Below are 21903 nucleotides of genomic sequence, written 5' to 3' on the forward strand. Positions count from 1 at the left end.
GGGCGCTGTTAAAGAGATTTTATGACTGCCCTATTAATTTGCTGCCATTTTTGTTTCCTGCTTTACAAGTAAACTTAAGCTCTGGATAAAAGATGGATGTTTGGTGGTTTTCCAGACATCTTAAGTACAGTAATATCAACATCATCATTTACTCTTCTTTTCCTGTCACATTAGAAGGTTTGGGGGAAGGGTAGAAAGCTATATGAGTGGCAGAAATTATTACAAGGTAATGTTATAAGACTGACTTATTCATGTTAACTTGACTACCTCTCCAGGTTTGAAAGCTTCTTCAGACCACCTGTCTAAACTTGTTAATGTTTCACCCCATCATTAATTTAATTTTTAAGATTATTCTTTCAAAAACATGAATTTATTTTCTCTCTCTACCACCTCCTCTACATTAAAAAAACATAGCCCTTGTAATAAATATTCACAAACAAAATAAATTCCTGCATTAGCCATTAAAAAAGTAGGTCTCATTCTACATCCTTAGTCATCACCCTTCTGACAAAAGGTGGATGGTATGCTTTATTATTAGTAGTCTGGAATTGTGGCTGGTCATTGCATAGATCAGGATTCTTAAGCTTTCAAGTTGTCTTTATTGTATAAGTTGTTTTCCTGGTTTTGCATCAGTTCATAAAAGTCTTCCTAGCTTTTTCTGAAACCACTTATTTCTTATGAAACACTAGCATTCCACTGTACTCATAAACAATAATGTATTCAGCCATTCTATAACTGATGGGCATCCCCTTTATTTCCAGTTCTTTGCCACTACAAAAAGAGTTTATTTATGTATATGTATATATTTATACGTGCATATGCATATTACATATATAATATTACAAGTGGATCCTTGTCCTCTTTTTTTAATCTCTTTAGGTTATAGGCCTGGTAGTATTATCATTAGGTCAAAGGGGATGCATAGTTTAGTGACTTTGTATAGTTCATAATTGTTTTCTGGAATGGCTGGACAGAATCACAGCTTCGCCAATGACACATTAATGCTCCTGTTTTCAAGTAGCATCTCCACCATCTGTCACGTTCATTTTTTGTCATCTTTGACAATCTGATAGGTTATCAACCACTTGCACTTTATTGGTATTTTTTAGTTTTTCCATCACCTTCATTTCCAAATATCTCTTTTCCTCCTAACCCTCTCGAGAAGCAATCCCTTAGGAAAAAGAATTTTTTAAAAGTTCAGACAAACTATCCAACAAATCAATTAACCCTAAAATTACCTATTATGTTCCACACCCATAGCCCTCCACCTCTGCAAAGAAAATAGGAAGGTATGGTCATATCTTTTCTTTGGGGTCAAATATAGTCGTAATTTCACAACATTCAGTTTTAATTTTTTTCCTTCTATTTTGAAGGGTTGGCAATAGAAAAGACTAGCCTTAGTTGGGTGGTATGAATCAGGATTTAAGATGAAGACCTACTTTCACCAAGGATTTATTTATTCAATGCCAACTGTGTGCAAAGTACTATTATGCACTGGAAACACAAAGGTAAAAAATCATTGTCCTTAAGAAGCTTATTTTCTCCTAGGGCAATGTAGTAGAATAAAGATACAACACACACAAAAATAAGTAAACTCTCCAAAGTTCAGGGATGTAGAGTACAGGAACAACTGTGGAGATCCGCTGGAGAGGCTTCCTCCAGAGCTGAGCCATGAAGGAACCAAGAATTCTAAGAGAGAGGTGAGGAAGGAGTGCATTTCAGGCATGGAGGAAAGCAAGGAGGTGGGAGATGGGATCCTGAGTTTGGGGACAGCAGGTGGGCCAGTTTGGTGATTCAGGAACTAAATACATAAAGAAAGGGAAGGTGGAACCAGACTGAATGAGTTGAAGTGGCAAGTTTAGGAGTTTAGGTTTTAAAGCAAGAAAGTGATTCTTGCTTAATTTAACCTGTATGTATCTTGCTTGAATATAATTACATGTTGTCTCCCCCATTAGACTTGGGTTCCTTGAGGGTTTTTTGTTTTGGTTTGGTTTTTTGCCTTTCTTTGTATTACCAGTAGTTAGTGCTGTCCCTGGCACATAGGAGATGTTTAATAAATGCTAGCTGACTGATTCAAATTAATAATCATATTTAAATAGGTGAGGTTTGAATTACCCTACTGTCCCGCATAGAGTGTCTATTTCTCATTTTTATCTTTTTTTCTAGTTTGGTGTTTATTTTTACTTTTTTCCCTAATCAATGATCTGTTTGCACAAAAATAGCTAATTCTCAAATGATTTATATATCAGAAACTAAGAATTTTCTGTCTTTAAAAATATAATCAATTTCTTTTTTTGCGTGTGATATCTGACACCAACCATATAAAGTACCATTCAAATCTTTTGGTAAATAACATATTCATGTCACACTAGCAAGAGCATTTTAGACCATTTCCATTCGAAGTCCTGAATTATATTTTTCATGACATTTTTCACCGTCCTCCTTCATGTTCAGGTTTTCATTATAATTAACAGATACTGAGGCATGTATTAAACTGCTTCAGAGAATATCTCTATTTATAGATTTTAGGCAGGTGGTTGAATGATTTGTCATGTCTAAACCCAGCCTCACTTTATCACCTCAAAACAGCAAGGAGTGTGCCAAATAAAGTGGGGTTGAGGGAAGAAATCCACATAAGGAAAAAACTTTCAGAAAAACTAGAAGAAATATTGAATAAATGAGCAAAGAAACAAACAAAACAATATAGTGAGGAAATACCTTGAAAATAAAATAAAATGAAGATGATCAGCAAAGCCGCATTGTAGTTTCCCAAATATCTCAAACCCCAAATCTTTTTTAAAATGGAGTAATTAAAGTGAAAGCCACAAAAAGGAAACAGAAACTTCACACAAGCTTAAAAAGTTGATAAAATCATTAAGATTAAAGAACTTAAATATTTAAATCTCCTACTCATCCTTTCCTATCCCCATCCCACCCCATACCAAGTACAGCTAGCCAATCACCCCCAGATGCTTATGTCTAAAGATCTGGTTGAGGAGCATCCCTGCTCCTTCATAGCAGTAATTCAGTCTTCCCCCCCCCCCCAGTCCCATTCCCAAGGGTCAAAAGACACAGATTCTGTCAAGTTACTCAAAAGAAAGGGAAAACAAATAAAGAGACACCACACTGCACAGCTGGCTAGAAGGGAAAAGGCTTCTATGCTTGAAGTAAAGCGGGACTAGAAAACAAGCAAGAGTCATTGGTCTAACCTACCTCCCAACCAAATCAGTAGTAAAGGAAGGAGAATCTCTCCAAGGATGCAGAGGCTTTGAAAAAAAGTGATAGAACTGAAACTCAAAAATATAGAAGAAGAAAATCTGGTAGAAGAGAAACAAAAGAAAATAACTTTTCATGCACATTTTGTACAAAATTTTTAAAATAGGAAGTATATAGATAACTTGAAAATAGGTCCCCCCCAATAAGATCAAATTTAAAACCTAACGACTGTATGACAAATAATAGGAAAAAAACTGCCTCAAAATTTCTAATTCAGACAACAAAGTCCTAATTGACCAAACTGAAAAAAAAATCATTGACAAGAGAGAAAATCTACAGTTGAAACTCCACAATGGGGGCGGCTAGGTGGCGCAGTGGATAGAGCACTGGCCCTGGAGTCAGGAGTACCTGAGTTCAAATCCGGCCTCAGACACTTAACACTTACTAGCTGTGTGACCCTGAGCAAGTCACTTAACCCCCATTGCCTCACTAAAAAAAAAAAAGAAAAGAAACTCCACAATATATATTGTTTACTTTTTATAATTTCAACACAATAACAAATTTTGCAAGCAGTCAGGAGAAACAACTTGAATTATGAAGGAACATCAATTAGAATAACACAGGACCACTTTATATTCATGAGAAATTGGAGAAAAGAATAGAATAGGATAAAAATGTCAGTCAGCAAGCATTTAAGTACTTAATATCCAGACACTGGGTTCAGTGGTAGGGATACAAAGAAAAGCCCCCCAAAGAGTATAATTAAAAAAGAAAATACTAAGCAAGAAAACAAATTTTCTCATGTTTATAGGGTCTCGATTTTAAACAAAAAGAAATGAGACTATGATGTATTAAGGGGGAAAAGGAGGGATAATTACAAGGAGAAAATCTAATGGGCTAAGAATAAAGGGATGCTAATGAATAAGAAGGGTCAGAGAAAAAGCTGAATTAATATTCCATTAAAATTCCATTAAATTGGGGCAGCTAGGTGGCGCAGTGGATAGAGCATCAGCCCTGGAGTCAGGAGGACCTGAGTTCAAATCTGACCTCAGACACTTAATACTTACTAGCTGTGTGACCCTAGGCAAGTCACTTAACCCCAATTGCCTCACACCCCCCAAAAAATTCCATTAAATTAAAATTCCAAGTTGCACTATAAATGAATCAATATCTTCTGTGTGAAGGATACAATACTGAAAGGTGCTAAAGTGGCAAGAGGTGAGGCATGAAACAGAGGAGACCTGGAAATGTACTCCTACATTGTATAGAGGTGGGCAGAGAAAGGACATCAATTTAAAAAAAAAAATCTTCATAAGGCTGGAGGAATGTGATAAAAGAAATGGAGGAAAAGACATGGGATAAAGGGAATGGAAGGTAGATCTCATCTTAGAAAGGGAAATTAATGGGTGTCATTTTAAAGAAGTTTCTTGCCATGGTGACAGGAGATGTGTAGGGCTATAATATACAAGAGATTGGTTTTGTCTGGGTGTAGTGGGAAAAATTGGAGACTACTTTTTCTGACCTTCCAAGGACTTTATTCCAACCTAGGAAGATGCTGAATGGTTCTTAGGAAGCCAGGAGTAAGAAAAATATAACTAGAGAAACAATCACCAGACCTTAGGTGTCATGAATGATCATGGGAAAGGGAGAAGGTAGAACCAGACTTCAAGACTTGTAAAACAGTGGTTCCCACCACATGACATTGCTTCATGAACTGATATTACTAAAATTAAGGTTATTGTTGTGTTTTTATTTTTCTTTTCAGGGCCATGCCGTCAAGCGACTTACCCAGGGTCATACAACTAGTGTCAAGTGTCTGAGGTCGAATTTGAACTCAGGTCCTCCTGAATCCAGGGCCAGTGCTTTATCCACTGTGCCACCTAGCTGACCCCTATCAAATGTTTAAAGTACTGTTATTAACTATGCTAAACAAATGACCCTCTATAACGGAGACAGAAAGCGCTTTACTAAAATCCTTTAAGAATGAAAAATATAGTGCCCACCCCCCCCCAAAAAAAACATTTCTGTTGTTCCTAAAAAAATACCAGCACTTCTTATGTTATTAACAAAATGCAGGAGAAGATAGGAAAATATAACATTTGAGGAAACAAAATATATTAAATATCTAGAAGTTGAATTACTAATATTACTATATCTCAACTCTATTAGAAAATAATAATGATCAAAATAGAATAACAAAGTAAAAAAGTACTATAGATGTATTCAAAGAACTTGGGTTCAAATTACAGTTTTGCTACTTTTCTGCCTGTGTGATCATAGGCAACACAGATAATAGATATGAAGTATTTTGAAACCTTTTGTAAACTAGAGAGCCTACAAATTCTTCTCTAAGCCAATTTCTATGAGGCTATGATCCTAAATCTATTTTGTCCTTCACTAAAACAAAAACAAAACAACAACAACAGAAAACTGAAGTGAGTGGAACAGATGAGATAAGCAAAGTGGAAGTGTAAATGCACTCAGGAAAATAGTTAAGGTAAATCCAAGTACACAAACTACTGGCAAAGAGACCATTTATTTGTCAGGAACTACTAAGAAAACCTAGCATGGAGGTTTGTGAATAATAAGTTTTAAAAGACATCTTTAACCATATATCATTGTTGTTGTTGCTGTTCAATTGCTTCAGCCACGCCCAACTCTTGGTAACCCCATTTGGTGTTTTCTTAGAAAAGATACTGGAGTAGTTTGCCATTTCCTTCTTCAACTCATTTTACAGATGAGGAAACTACATGGCCAGATCACATAGCAAATAAGTGTCTGAGACTGGATTTGAACTCATAAAGATGAGTCTTCCTGATTCCAAGCTCAGTGCTCTATCCCCTGCACCACCTAACTGCCCAACTATATACTACAATAAATTTCAAATGGAGAAACAAGCTAAATGTTAAAAAGTTCTATTTTAAAATTAGTGCACAATTAGATTATTCATAGCTGGAGAACCCATAAACAAAGGATAGAAAGATTATAAAAGACAAAGAACATAATTTTAATTAAATACATGTTAAAAGCCATTGCACAAATAAATTTAGCTTGATCCATAAGAAAAAAATCTGGAGTAGGAAGCTATCTTGGTACGACAGATAGTTGCTAAGCATCTTATGTTCCCAAATCTATAGAGAATTGACACTAATCTATCTGAGGAAGATAAATGGTTAAAGAATATGGAACTTCCTGGAAGAAGAAACAGAACTAGCCTTCTCACAATCACCAATAATTAAAGAAATAAAAATTAAAACAAATGGTGAAGTATCACCTTTTATCCACCAATTTGGAAAAAATGCTAAAAGCTTATCAACATCAGCATTGGCAGGGATATGTTAAGGTAGAGCACCTGTGACTTGGCCCAAATTTCTGGAGGGAAAAAGAATGAAATTATTCAAGGAAAGTCTTTTATACCCTTTAACCAAGAGATCACATTTCTGATTTTATATTCCAACAAGGTGAATGTCAGTAATGAGAAGACCTCTATATACAAAGACATTCAGTAGCATTAATTGTAACAACATATATCCAATGGTTGGATGATGGGTAAGCTGTACATGAATGTGATGAAATATGATTATATTGCATTTTTTTTTCAGTTTTGTGTTTGGTTTTTTTGCAGGGCAATGAGGGTTAAGTGACTTGCCCAGGGTCACAGAGCTAGTAAGTGTCACGTGTCTGAGTCAACATTTGAGCTCAGGTCCTCCTGAACCCAGGGCCAGTGCTCTATCTACTGTGCCACCTAGCTGCCCGCAATATGATTATATTCTAAAGAAATGAGGTTTATCCTAGAAAAGAGAAAACTTATGGGAGGTATATTAGTTGGCCTCAAGTTGAAGGACTAACTCACAGAATTGCAGGATCAAACTTGGCCCCAGTGTGAAGAACTAGCAGTAAAGGGCAGAAATTGGAAAAAAAAAAAAGTCAAATTTTGGTTTGAATCAGGGGAGAACTCCCTAACAATTAGGGCTATCTAAAAGTGGAATGGGCTGTCTCAAGATATAATGGGTTTGCCTTCATTAAATGTTTTCAAGTAAAGGCTGCGTGACTACTTTTTAGATATATTGTATAAGTATTTCTTTTTCAGGCATGATTTGGTCTAAATCACCAATGATGTCCCTTCCAACTCTAAAATTCTTCACGATTCTATTTGAAAAGAGAATTCCTGCATAGGACCACAAAACACTGGATTCGCATTTGGAGAACATGGTTTTGAATCCTGGCTCTGAAATTCATGCTACCCAAATGAACTGAGGCAAATCATTTAAACTTTCTGTGAGCCAACCTCATTTGTTAAAATCAGAAAGTTGGACCAGGTAATCTGTATTCCCTTCCAGGTTTAAATTCTGTTCCTAAGAACTTAAAGGGCTGCAATGAGGAAGAAAGATTAGGTTTTTTCTGCCATGCTCCAGAGTACAGATCTTGGTGGGAACAGGCCATGAAACTTACAGAGAATCAGATTCTAGTTGTATATAATGAAAGCTTCCTAACAATTACAAATGACCCAAAGTAGCATGGATTGCTTCAGTTCTCCATCACTAAGGGTCTTTGTCATTTGTCCTTTTTTCCTGAAGAGGACCATGACATTGGCATGATGTCATGATTTGCATTGAATTGGATTTAAATGAGGGAGGGCTGTGCCAAGGTCACCAACCTCACTCTTTCCTCCAGAGCCATCTGGGTCCAGTGACAAGATAACTCTCTCTCTCTCTCTCTGTGTATACACACACACACACACACACACACACACACACACACACACACACACACACACACACACACACACACACATATATATTATATATATATATATATATATAATATATATATATATAATATATATATATATATATTAGACAGAGAGAGAGAGAAAGAGAGAGAGAGAGAGAGAGAGAGAGAGAGGGATCACGATGATTGGAGATGGCCCTGGATATCTGAGGCAACTGGGGTTAAGTGAGTTGCTCAATGTTACAGCTAGTAAGTGTCTGAGGAGAGATTAGAATTCAGTTCTTTAATCAGAGGCTGGATAATCACTTGTAAAGAAAGTGATCACTTATAAAAGTGATTCCTGAATGTGTAAAGGTTAGACTTAATGACCTTAAAGTTCCTTCTGGTCCAAAGTTCTTGGTTAGAAAGGAATAGATATGCAAGGATAATGGGATTGGTGGCTAGCATTAGATTTGGAACCAGGAAGACCTGGGTTCAAATGCCACCTTTGATATTTTACTTGCTATATGACCCTAGAGAAGTAATTTAATTACTCTAAGCCTCAGTAGCCTCATCTGTAAGGAAAGGAAAATAATGCCTGTACTTGACTCACAGGATTGATAACAGATATGAAGTATTTTTGGAAACTTTAAAGCATTATGTAAATATCAGTCATTCTTAGTAGGGTTCTCATGGAAGTTATTTATAGAGGCAAAATGCTCATGACTTGGAAATGGGTGGTTGGTTCTCTGATGCTCATATCCTTTGAAAAATTTTAGGAAGCTGAATTCTTAATTTGAATAAAGAAGAAATTGCTCCCAAGAGAGCTTTGTAATCTTTCAATTCCCTTTTAATGGCTGTTTAGAAAAGGATGTAAAGATAATGCTTTATAGGGTTAAGAAATTAGTATGTTTTGGCTTATACAGTGAGTCCTTTATGGAAAACACTTAGGGTTAATTGAAGTTACTCCATACCAGGCAAAACTAATTTGGACAAAAAATGCATCCTTATTTTTTATTCCTTATTTCTCTATTACTTTATTTATGGGCAGCTAGGTGAAGCAGTGGATAGAGCACTGGCCCTGGAGTCATGAGAACCTGAGTTCAAATGCAGCCTTACATCCTGAATATTTATTAGCTGTGTGACCCTGGGCAAGTCACTTAACACCAATTGCCTCAAACATTCATGGCCATATCCAGTTGTTCTGATATCTATCTATCTATCTATATCTATATGTGTATGTCTGAATGTACACACACACATATATATATATACATGCAGATATATATATCTATTTCTCTTTATATCTCTGTCTGTATATATCTATATACCTCTCATCTATCTATCTATCTATCTATCTATCTATCTATCTATCTATCTATCTATCTATCTATCTATCTATCTATCTATCATCTATCTATCTATCTATCTATCTATCTATCTATCTATCTATCTATCTATCTATCTATCTGTCTGTCATCTTGCCACTGGACCCTGATGGTTCTGAAGGAGAGAGTGTCATTATATTAGGCTCCATGAAGTGAAATTCTCCTATAAGAAATATTATTTTAGTTTTCCTTTCTACAAGTGAGAATTTTGTTTTAATGGGTATCTTCTCCTTTCCCAGATGTGCCCTGATCTCTACCAAAGGTCTGGCTATCAGAGCAGTGCTTTGGTGAGTAATGAAGTTCTGATCAACAAATGTGACTAGCGACACTATCGACACTTTCCCAGACCTGTGTGAGGGAAGGGGCATTTTCCTTTGGGGCTCACGCATATTAAAGGGGGAAAAGTGTTCCCTACCAATGGTGAGATCAGAGTCCTTAAACACTTTTTATTTCATCTCTAATGCCCCTAGGGCTGTTGTTGTACTTCAATTTTATCAGATTCTTTGTGACCCCATGTGGAGTTTCCTTGGCAAAGATACTGGAATGATTTGCCATTTCCTTTTCCAGCTCATTTTACAGATGAGGAAACTGAGGCAAGCAAGAGTAAATGACTAACCCGGGGTCGCACAGCTAGTAAGTGTCTGAGGCCTGATTTGGATTCATAAAGATAAGTCTTCCCAATTCCAAGCCCAACACTCTATTCACTGTATAACCTAGCTGCCCCCTTAAACTTGGACCGTTTTTCTTTAAAAAATTCGGTGTTGCTTCTTCCCTAATAAAGTTGTCATTTTAACCCTACCTTACCTCTATCAGATTAAGAGAACAGTGGCTGGAGCAGCTAGGTGGCGAAGTGGATGGAGCACCTGCCCTGGAGTCAGGAGTACCTGAGTTCAAATGCAGCCTCAGACACCTAACACTTACTAGCTGTGTGACCCTGGGCAAGTCAATTAACCCCAATTGCCTCACTTAAAAAAAAAAAAAGAGAACAGTGGCTTTTGTTTCCCATGTAGGGTAGAAGGATGGGGGAGCCCTGTGTACTTCTGGGTCCCAGGGAGAAGTAGGTGTTGCCATTCAATATAGAAGCTGCCAGCCAAGTTATAGGTAGGAGTGATAGGTCTATTATATTAAAAAGGAATGTGATGTAGGGTTTAGCTGTGAGTTATGGTCTCATTCAAGAATATGTTCTTTACAAGATTTGAGAAGCAATCTTTTTGTATTACTCAAAATCTGCAAACAGTTGGGTGCCCATCAATTGTTGAAAGGCTGCACAAAGCAGAGACAAATGACGAATAGAGAAAAAAAATTGGAAAGGCTTTTATGAACTGACGCTAAGGGGTACAGGCAGAATGGGGAGAAGAATGTATGCAGATAATAATTATGTAAGCAAATGTAACACTAAAAGGCAGATCAGTTGCAACGGTCTCCATTATTCCTGAAGGACAGGTAGTGAAATATAGTTCTTTCAGTTTGTAGTAAGGTGGAGAACTATGGGAGAAGGATAGCACCTTCACCTTCAATTTATTGATTTTTTTTTTTTTTTTGCTTAACGATTTCACTCGTTAAGTTTAAGTATGTCAAAGAGGACTGAAATGAAATGGTATTTTTAAAAAGGCATCTATAAAGCCTTTTATTTTAAGGCTCTGATTATACTCTCCTCTTCCCCTCACCCCAAGATAAAGGAGGGGGCAACATTCTTTCGAAAGGATTATCATCAGCTCGGCTACAAGGGAATGAGATTTTTCAACCACAGAACCTCTCAAGACAGACCAGCTATACTTCACCCAAGTGGGGCAGCCATCTGTATTTGTGAAGGAAAAACTCACCCCAACACAATGCCAGGTCCTTAAAAGTTTGAAGCATTCCTTAAAAATCTTAAGGATAAGAACGGAGAGATCTGAGTAAGGACTGATGAAGTAGACGAAGTGGAAACGGACCCAAACAATACCCCAGGAGAGGGATGAAGAAGCAGCAAGGGAAGGCCCACTGGTCTCCAAAGATCAGGAGAGTTCAGTCAAAGAAGCTGGGCTGAAATGAAACAATAAATGCACTTAACAAAAATCTCTGCCGGAGGAAAGAGACCACACTGCTGAAAGGGTTCTGGGCCTATCAGGGCTGTCTTTGAGGAGGCTGAGGGTGGCAGGTAGATAAAATCATTGCTGCATATGATGAATGGGTTATATCATGATGTTATTAAATTGTTATAAATTAGATTAAATTCTATTATGGATTTAATTACATATTATATTATTAATTTAAAATGTTTTTTATTGGTTATCCTCATAGAGATGGGATGGTATAGTAGCCTTGAAGACGTCATTTTTAGGTTGTGCAGTGGATAAAATGTGGGGTCTGGAGTCAGATAGAATTAGAATAGACAGTTAGTCAGATAGAGTTAGATTGCAGCTTTAGGTGTGACCCTGGGCAAGTCATCTTCACCTGCATAATGGGGATGCTAATAGTACTTCTCCCACAGGGTTGCTGTGAGGATCAAACGAGATAACAGCTATAAATGGCTTTACAAACTTAAAACAGTATAAAATACTATTGTGATTATTATTTAGGACTAAAGACAACATGTACACAGATAAGTATATGCAAAATAAATACAAGAAAATTTTACAGGGAGGGCACTAACAGCAGGGGAGGAGGAAAGCATTTATGTGGTGAAAAAGACAGTGTAGAAACCCCTTGTGAGCTGGGCCTTCCTAAAAACGGGGGTCTCCAAAGCAGCATCATATTAAGTGCCTGAGTCCACAGCTGTTCTGCCTTTAGCTGAAGGAAGGAGGCTGAGATTTAAAACAACAACCAACCAACCAACCAACCAACCAACCAACCAACCACCACCACCACCACCTGATATGTTTATGCCTTGGGTAGATCAATTTTGCTGATGACTGTCTATGGATTCATTATGGCTTTGTAAATTTCTGGCTTTGAAATCTGGAGGAGCCGAGATATACTGGGCCCAGCAACTGTCCCCATTTCTGGGGGCCTAATAACTCTCTCACCTGCTAATCCCTCTCAAAAACACCCAGAAGGTCCCTGCTTGGGGGCACTGTCCTGCATTTCATCATTCTGTGGTGTTTCCATGCCTTTGCCACACAGTTTGTTCTGTAATGGACACGCTTGGGAATCCCAGAACACAAGCTATATGCAAATAACCTGAATCAAAAGTACAAAGTTTCACGTTGTTCTACAAATGATGAAGCAGAAACAATTAAAAATATTGTGGAGGAAGAGTCAGGATCACACAAGATTTAGTAGCTTCCACAGTGAAGATACGGAGGGCTTAAAATACAATATTCAGCCACAGTTGAATAAAAATTTGACATTCAAACAGAAGATTCCAGAGAAGCATAAAAAGGTAAACATGAAAGAATAATCTTAAGGGTCACTATAAAGTTAAACTATTTACATTCCAATATAGGAAGACGACCTATGAAACTCCAAAGAACATTATCATTATTAGGTCAGATAAAAGAGACAGAGGTCATGAATGTGAGTCGATTCTGTTGGAATGATCTCAAAAAAAATGAAGGGGTGAGAAAGAGGGATGCACTAGGAGAAGGGGAAAGGGAAAGGTAGAATATGGAAATTTTTCTCTCATAAAAGAGGCATACAACGAAGAGCTTTTACAGTGGAGAGGAAAATGGGAAGTGGTGTTGAGTTACATTTGAACCTCACTCATCGGAATTGGTTCAAAGAGGGAAAATATATATATATATATATTAATGTGTGTGTGTGTATCTATATACACACACTCAATTGGGTATAGAAATGTATCTTACTGTGCTAAGATTATTGGAATTTGGCTGACTCATTGGGAGAGGCTACACCTGGCCTGCCCTGAAGTGACATATGCTGCTGATATGAGGAGAAACCACTCTCCATAGGCAGTTTTTGAAGGGCCTCCCCTTTTGGGGGAGAAAGATTAAACACTCACTGAGGGGAGCTCGCTGCACTTCCAGAGTTGTCTTTCTCTCCTCGTGGTGTGAGCAGAAGGAGCAGCAGCAGAGGAGTCATTCAAGCCTGGCTGTAAGCTATGAGCTCCAGGTGGTGAGTTAAAATACAAACTCTGCTCTTTTGAATAGACTTAGGTTAGAGCTAGGAGAATTTTCCATATTTCTTTTCCCCTATTTCCTTGTCTTTGATTTTATTAATTTCACTTTTGCTATTTACTTTATTCTCATTAATAAAACCTGATTCATTTGTGGAACAGAGGCTATTAGGCTCCTTTCTTATTGGTCTGGGAGAAATATCTAAAAACGCAGTTCGAAGGGAAGGGAGTTTTGAACTTAGAGGTCCCTCATTATTTCTGGGACCCCAATATTTTGGTGAGCCACTCAATTAACTCTCCATATATTAAATTTGGCCCCCACATTACCAATAGGGAAATAGTAGACGGGAATAAGAGAAAGGGGACTGGATAGTAAATTAGGAGGTCAGATTAAGGGAGACATTGGTTAGGAACAAAATGGACTTTTGAGGAGGGACAGGATAAAAAGTGAGAGAAGAAAGTATTTATTTTTTGTTTATCTCTTGTTGTGGGGTGGTTGGAGTTGGGTGACATGCCTGGGGTTGTGTAGTAGGTGAGTACCTTGTATCTGAGGCTGGATTTGGGCTCAGGTCCTCCTGGATCCAGGGTGGGTGCTTTGTTCACTGTGTCACCTAGCTGTCCCATGATGACATCTTTAGGGTAAAATTGAGGGGTGAGAGGAATGCAGTGGGGGAGAAGGAAGGGGAGAGATAGAATGGGGTGAAATTCCACATGAAAAAAACAGGAAAGGGCTTTTGGATGGGGAAGAGATGGGGGAGGAGCAGGGTAGTAGATGAACTTTACACTCATCAGAATAGGCTCAAAGACCTTATTCTCATCAGAGTTGGCTCAAGGAGGGAACAACACACACTCAGTTGGGTGGAGCAAGCTATCTAATCTTGTAGGAAAGTAGGAGGGGAAGGGATAAGGAGAGAGGGGTAAAAGAAAGGAGGGCAGACTGGGGGAGTGGCAGTCAGAAGCAAATTTCTTTTGAGCACGGATAGGGTGAAAGAAGATAGATAATAGTAGGCCTCCACCAGTCATGGACAACCATGGATCAGCGCCTTGAAGAGCCACAGGCCACAGTGTGGCTGTGCAGTCTGATGTGGGAGCCACGGCTCCTGAGTGACTTATAACGGGTAACTGCTGCATCCCGTGTTGTATCTACCCCATAAGGAGTAGCTGGAGTGTCCTCTCCAGGGCACTGGCCTGGGCGGATCAATATGGAAAACAAGCTGTTGCCCATGCAGTGGGTTTTCCCTCTCCGTGACACTGGTGGATCCAAAGGAGAGGCAGAGCCAATACAGTTTAGCACCAGTGCAGGAGTTGCCAGAGGGATGTGATGTCCAACATCCAACTGCCTAAGGGACTTCAACTCCTGATTTTAACTCGGGTTAACTCCCGAAGCCTTTCCCATATATGGGTATAGCCGCAAGGCAGAGGAGGTTTAAAATCAGGGTTCCTTCCCCTAGGCAGGTTGCCTGCCAAGGCTAACGAGCCCCACCTGCCCGAAGTGACTGGTTTTAAGGCGCCAGTGACTCACCTTTGCCCCTTCTCCTGTTAGTGGAAACAGTACCACCACAAGAAGGCCAGGAGTTGAGCTTCGGTTGTCAGAGGCTATTTGAGACGCATGCCATTGGAGCATTTTATAGAGAGTGGGAGCTTATGTATATTATATAGATAATAGAGTAAATATCATGGGGAAGGGCATAGGATGGAGGGAAACAGTTAACAATGGTAATTGTGAAAAAGAGAAAAGGGAAAAAATGTACAAAAAATATGTATAGAAACTCTTTGTGGTGGCTAAGAATTAGAAATCAAAGGAATGTCCATTAATTGGGGATTGACTGAACAAGCTGTGGTATATGATTGTAATGAAAATCTATTGTGCTATAAGAAACAGCAAGCAGGATGATTTTAGAAAAACCTGGAAAGAATCATGAACTGATGTATAGTGAAGTGAGCAGAACCAGGAGGACACTATGCACAGTGACAGCATTATAGCTCTATGAGAAATTGTGAATGACTTAACTACGCTGAGCAATACAATGATCCAAGACAATCCCAAAGGACTAATGATGAAGCATACTATCCACCTCCAGAGAAAGAACTGATACTGATTGAACACAGACTAAAAAAAAAAAAAGAGTACTTGTGGATTGTACATATATAACCTATATCATATTAGTTGTCTTGTGAAGGGGGAAAGATAGGGAGGGAGGGAGAAAAATTTGGAACTTTAAATCTTATAAAAATTAATGTTGAAAGTAAAAATTTTTTAAAAAAAGAAAGATACATCAAGAGTTAAAAATAAACAGCTGGAGCAGAATCAAATGTGGTTTAACTGAACTAAAAAAAATCAGGGGTAGCAGTCACAATCTCAGACAAAGCAAAAGCAAAAATAAAGCTAATTAAAAGTCATGGTAAGGGAAACTAGATTGTGCTAAAAGGCACCACAGGCAATGACATAATATAAAAAAATTACAGCTTCATTTTTCAAATATATACTAAGTATAGAACTGAGCCAAATTTATAAAAATAAGAGCCATTCCCCAACTGATAAATACTCAAAGGATATGAACAAGCAGTTTTCAGAAGAGGAAATCAAAGCTATCTACAGTCATATGAAAATATGTTCTAAATCACGATAGATTAAGGAAATGCAAATTAAAATATCTCTGAGATACTACTTCATATCTATCAGAAAGGACAAATTTTGGAGGGGTGGAGAGAAAAATGGGCAATAAAACTGCATACGCTCTGACCCAGCAATACCACTACTATATCTATATCCCAAATAGATCAAAGAAAAAGGAAAAGGATATATACACTCAAAAAATATTTATAGCAGCTCTTTTTTTGGTGGCAAAGAATTGGAAATAAAGGGGATGCTCGTTAACTGGGGAATGGTTGAACAAGTTGTGACATATGATCGTGATGGAGTTCTATTGTGTTGTGGGGAATGAGGAGGGGGGTGGTTTTAGAAAAAACAAACAAACATGGCAAGACCTGGATGAACTGATGCAAAGTGAAATGAGAAGAACCAGGAGATCACTGTGCACAGTAACAGCAATGTTGTAATGATAATCAACAGTGAAAGACTTGGCTACTCTGATCAAGACAATGATCCAAGACAATCAAAAAGGATTCAAGGTGAAAAAATGCTGTCTACCTCCAGAGTGAGAATTGATGAACTCTGACTACAAACTGAAATATAATTTTCTCACTTTATTTTTCTTGGGTTTTTTTTTTTTTTTTTTTTTTTTTTTTTGCCCAGGGTCACACAACTAGTTTGTGTCAAGTGTTTCAGGTCACATTTGAATTCAGATCCTCTGGAATCCAGGGCTGGTATTCTATCCACTGTGCCACCTAGCTGCCCCATCACTTTATTTTTCTTGCTTTTTTCCAAATATGACTAATATGGAAATATGTTTTGCATGATTTCACAAGTATAAATGATATATGATATTGCTTGCCTTCTTGGTGGGAGGGTAGGGAGTAGGAGGGAAGGAGAGAATACGGAACTCAAAATTTAAAAAGAAAAGAATGTTAAAAATAAATGTTTAAAAGGTCAATGTGAAAAAAAAAAAGTTGTCAATTTCTATATCTGAGCTGCTATCTTTACTTTCAGTCCTAAAACCAAGGGCTAGGCTTTCTTGGTCAATGAAAAACTAAAATCCTTTCTCTCAGTGATGTCAGGTATGGGAAGGGAGGAATGACATTTTAATTTTTCCTAATCTCTCAATGACATTTATCATTTCCTTCAAATATTTAAAAAAAGATTATTGTGAGAATGGATCCACAGGTTTAGACAGGTTTAGGAATGCCAAGGGTGGGGTCCATGACACAAATCAGGTCTTTTCTAGAGCGTGGCTATTTTAAAGCATTCAGTTCCTCATGATTATCTCTTCCCAGTGACAACATTAACACAGGCATGAACAAATCTGAAGTTCAGTTATATCTGTAGCATATCAAGTTTCTGTCCATCTATGTGATTTGGTGGATAGAGATAACTGGCTGCATTCAAGTCCTGACTGACACATAGTGGTGGCTGGGGGACTTTGGGAAGTTCTCCAGGAAATTATCTATGATCCTTAAGACTCAGAGCAGCTGTTGATCTGGATTAGTAGAGGGAGTTAGTTACCTCACCAGAGAGCTCTCTATATCAATGAGATCACAGGTCCAGTCCAAACACAAGTATGTTATGTCTATGTATGTAACACAATATAGAATAATATGTAATATATAGTGTGTATTAAGCACACAAATATTATCTGTATATATAAAATGTGGTAGCATAATGTATGTATAAAATATGATGCATAATTACATTTTATATCTATATCACACATATGTATGTATGTATTGTGTGTATAGGTGTGTGTATATATGTATGTGTGTATGCATGTATAAAATGACAGAAAATCAGAGAAAGTGCTTATCAGATTGGTGAATTAGAGATAATTTCCTCATCTAAAAATTCTATACCAATGAAATAATAGTTTCTTGGTTCTTTCCCTTCCCTCTCCATGCCTTTATAAGCATATTTTGCTAAGTATCTACACCTGTGATTCCATCAGTGCGTGGCTCTCCTAGTGTGGCAGTTCCCTCCACCCTATAAAGACAGATTCCACCTCCTCTGCAATCTATGATAATAGACGTTTCTATACTTACTAAAAGCTTCAGTGACTTGATGGTGTTCACATGGCTAGTATATGTTTCAGAGGCAAAAGTTGAACCCAAGTATTTCTGACTCTAGGGCCACTAAGTAAGCTGCCTCAATTACATATTAGGTGTTTACCATATATATGTATGTATGAATCTTTAGCTATGCAATTTGACTAGGATTACTATTAAATGTATAGATGACTTTTGGAAGTTTGTCTTTTTAAGTTTTAAATATTTGGTGCTTGTCAATGTTTCCCAACCCTAATTTTCTTTTCTTTTTCTTTTTTTTTTAGTTTTGTTTTCTTTTTGCAGGGCAATGAGGGTTAAGTGACTTGCCCAGAGTCACACAGCTAGTTAAGTGTCAAGTGTCTGAGGCTGGATTTGAACTCAGGTCCTCCTGAATCCAAGGCCAGTGCTTTATCCACTGCACCATCCTAATTTTCAATGGAAGTATATTTTTGTAATTCCATTGTCATCACAGCTAAATGAAAAACTCTTCTCCAAAGCAATGCTGATAATGTAATGAGCTTCAACAGAGTTCCTCTCCTGGCGGCCAAATCCCAAGATACTACCTCTCTGGAATGCTTACAACCTTTCCAGGGGCTTAAAGATGAAATGATTGTGGGGAGATGAGGATAGGGAGTAAGATGTCTAAGGGGTAGAAGGGAGGGGAGGATGGAGAAGAATAAGTAGCCAACAACATACATTAAAAGAGCTCTCTTGGGCAGCTAGGTGGCACAGTGGATAAAGCATTGGCCCTGGATTCAGGAGGACCTGAATTCAAATCCCACCTCAGATACTTGACACTTACTAGCTGTGTGACCCTGGGCAAGTCACTTGGCCCTCATTGCCCCATAAAAAACAAAACAAAAAAACAAACAAACAAATAAAAATAAAAGAGCTCTCTTGGGATTTGAGTTAGCATTGGCCTACATGAGTAATAAACTGGAGATAAGGCCTTTATTGTCAGTAAGAACACCCTGGTAAACAAACTATCAAGATGGCAAGAAACACAATTGTACAGAGTATTATTGCCTCACTCACCCTGTGCTTGGCAGCACTTGTATGCTCATGTTTTCTGATGGTAATTTAAGTGATGATAAGGAATCTTGAAATGATTGTGGTATTGTAACCTACTATCACAGGAGATGTAGAACACACTTACATTCATTCCAGTTCCTTCCCCTCGTCATTCCTTATTCTTGAAATCACCCTTTACTTTGAGTCTATCTGCAAGTTACTGCCTTTCTATTCTACAAGGATCTTACAAAATCTAACTTTCTCCTAAAAAGTCTGATTAGCTTGAATCAAGGGCGATGTGATTGTTTATTTTGACTTTAAACCCAAAATCAACGAAAGAAAGACTTTTGAGATGTAAGAATAGTACCAAGAAGCCCAGTCCTGGGAAATGAGACAAGAGGGCATGATTCACAGCTGAGATTTTCCACTCATCACGCACATGCACATTCTTCCTACACTGTAAATAAACATCTCTTCACAGAAGGGAAGTCATTTTACCCAAGATTTCAATAACTGTTATTTTACTGATAGGAGTACTCTCTGCAGGAGTGGTGCCCTCAACCCATTCCTCACTTCTCATAAGGTCCAAAATCAAGATCTCTCAGCATCACATGAGATCTCCCTTCACATAGTTTGAAGAGGTCTGCTCCCAGCAGGAATCTTAAACTACCTCACATAACTTTAGGACAGAAAGTAATGTTAGCATCCAACTACTCTAGAATGGTATCATAGAAAGAACAGTGAACTGGAAATCAGAAGCCCTGTGTTCAAATTCTGGCTCTGTTGCTTACTATTTGCAACCCTGGCTAATGCCTGCAGTTGAAGGGCAGCTAGATGGTAAAGTGGCTAGACTTCCAGACCTGGAATCAGGAAACCTCATCCTCCCGAGTTCAAATCTGGCCTCATACATATACTAGTTGTGTGACCCAGGGCAAGTCACTTAACCCTATTTGCCTCAGTTTCCTCATCTTTAAAACAAGCTGGAGAAGGAAATGGCAAATCACTCCAGTATCTTTTATCTTTGCCAAAAAAGAATTCTGAAGAATTGGACCCAACTGAACAACAGTTGCTGTTTAACAACTTTAAAATTTAAGATCTTTTAAATTAGAGTTTAAATGTTTGTCTAGTTTAAGACAGCTAGGGGCATGGTACCAAGGTATTGTTTTGTTTAAAAATAATGGTCTGGAGACTACTCACAGGATATCTCTTTCTACAAGAGCTCCACATTGACTCCCTTTTTTTGTTTATAATTCCCCTGATTAACGTTTTATAATTCCAGACTCACAATTTGATGCCAGAGACCCTGAGCTTGAATTGCCAGTAATGCCCATGTGGCACTGGGCAAATTACATCAAGTCTCTGGGCCTCGGCTTCCTTTTCTGCAAAATCAAGGTATTGGGGCAGCTAGGTGGCGCAGTGGATAAAGCAACGGCCCTGGATTCAGGAGGACCTGAGTTCAAATCCAGCTTCAGATCCTTGACACTTAACTAGCTGTGTGGCCCTGGGCGAGTCACCTAACCCTCATTGCCCCACCAAAAAAAAAAAAAAATCAAGGTTTTGAACAAGCTGATTGCTAAAGCCCCTGGAAGCCCTTGAAACTATATTTTAAAAGAAAATAACATACTTTCCAGGGGAGAGAGGGTAAAAAGGTAAAGGGGAGAGAGTTGTACACAGAGAGAACAGAAAGGGGCAGTGGGGTCTGCCTAGGTGTGTATTTAAGGGAAACAAAGATGGAAAGAGTCGAAGAGACAGTCAAGGTAGTGACAAAGAGAGGAAGAGAAGAAAGTGGAAATCAGCATTGAGTGATGGAAACTGAGGAAGGAAGAGAGAGACAGAGAGAGAGAGACACACACACACACAAAGCGACAGAGACACACAAAGAGACAGACAGACAGACAGGATCTCACACACACACAGAGTCAAAGACAGAATTTCAAAGGAAGAAATCTCAGGGCTGGCTGGGAAGTCAGTCCTCTTTCTGCTACCCAGTCCTCATCTCTTCCTACATCCTTCTGCTCTAAAGCTGCCCACAGTGCCCGTCTGTCCTGCCCTAGCCCGCTGCCCAAACAAAATGAAGTTGAGAAAGGCAGCGGGCTGTGGATGGAAAAGGAGAAAGAAAAAGGAAGCGGCGGAGGGAGAAGGGTGGGGAACGATCGGTACCCGGAAGGCTGCAGAGCCTTTCTCGCTGCGCTCCGGGGAGACGTGGCTGGGGTGGCTCCCGTTCGCTGCAGCTGCTGCGCCCAGGAGGGCTCCCCGGGGCTGAGCCGAGGCCAGGAAGCAGCTGCAGCCCAAGGACAGCCAGAGCCACGGCAGCCCTGGCGGCTTCATGGGGGTTCAGAGCAGGGCTCTCTCCGGCTCGCAGGGCCTGCTTTCTCTTTCGATTTGTAGGCTCCGCCCTCTCCAGCAGTGGCCCGGGCCGGGCTGCGGGGGCGGTGCTCCAGAGCGGCCCTGCAGAGGCCCTGGGCCGGGCACCTTGTCCTACTGCGCTCCCTCTAGGAATGTGTCCTGCAGCTTCAGGCCACGTGCTAGACACCCGGCTGCAAAGGCTTGGGGCTGGGGAGTCCGACCCCCACCCCTTTCACAGGGAAGAAATCAAGTAGGAGTTAAATCAGTATGTTTCTATGATCTACGCTGACATTCAAAAGCAGCACAAATACAGTTATTTATTTAATGCGTATGCCAAACAAACAATATTAAGTAAAATCTAATCGCGAATAACATAAATTAATCATTAATATGAATTAATAAATAGCATCAATAAATTGGTGCCAAACCCATAATTTAATAATTTATTCAAAATGGATTTCGCTGATTAAAATGTAATCTATAGATCTATATAACTTTAATAACAAATTTAGTGTATGT

The 21903-nt window shown here is 38.8% G+C and overlaps 1 protein-coding gene across 2 annotated transcripts in view; it reads right to left on the reverse strand.

The window, feature by feature from the left end:
- CTSO (cathepsin O) overlaps window positions 1-21543 on the reverse strand; it is a 69644-nt gene extending 48101 nt beyond the window's left edge. For both annotated transcript variants that reach the window (XM_043973377.1, XM_043973376.1), the window contains exon 1: window positions 21199-21543. In XM_043973377.1, the coding sequence (XP_043829312.1) occupies window positions 21199-21366 (168 nt within the window). In that variant the 5' untranslated portion in view covers window positions 21367-21543. The remainder of the gene's footprint in view (window positions 1-21198) is intronic.
- Between the last annotated feature and the right edge of the window lie 360 nt (window positions 21544-21903).

The sequence above is a fragment of the Dromiciops gliroides genome, chromosome 6 (assembly GCF_019393635.1).
Source record: "Dromiciops gliroides isolate mDroGli1 chromosome 6, mDroGli1.pri, whole genome shotgun sequence".
NCBI lineage: Eukaryota > Metazoa > Chordata > Mammalia > Microbiotheria > Microbiotheriidae > Dromiciops > Dromiciops gliroides.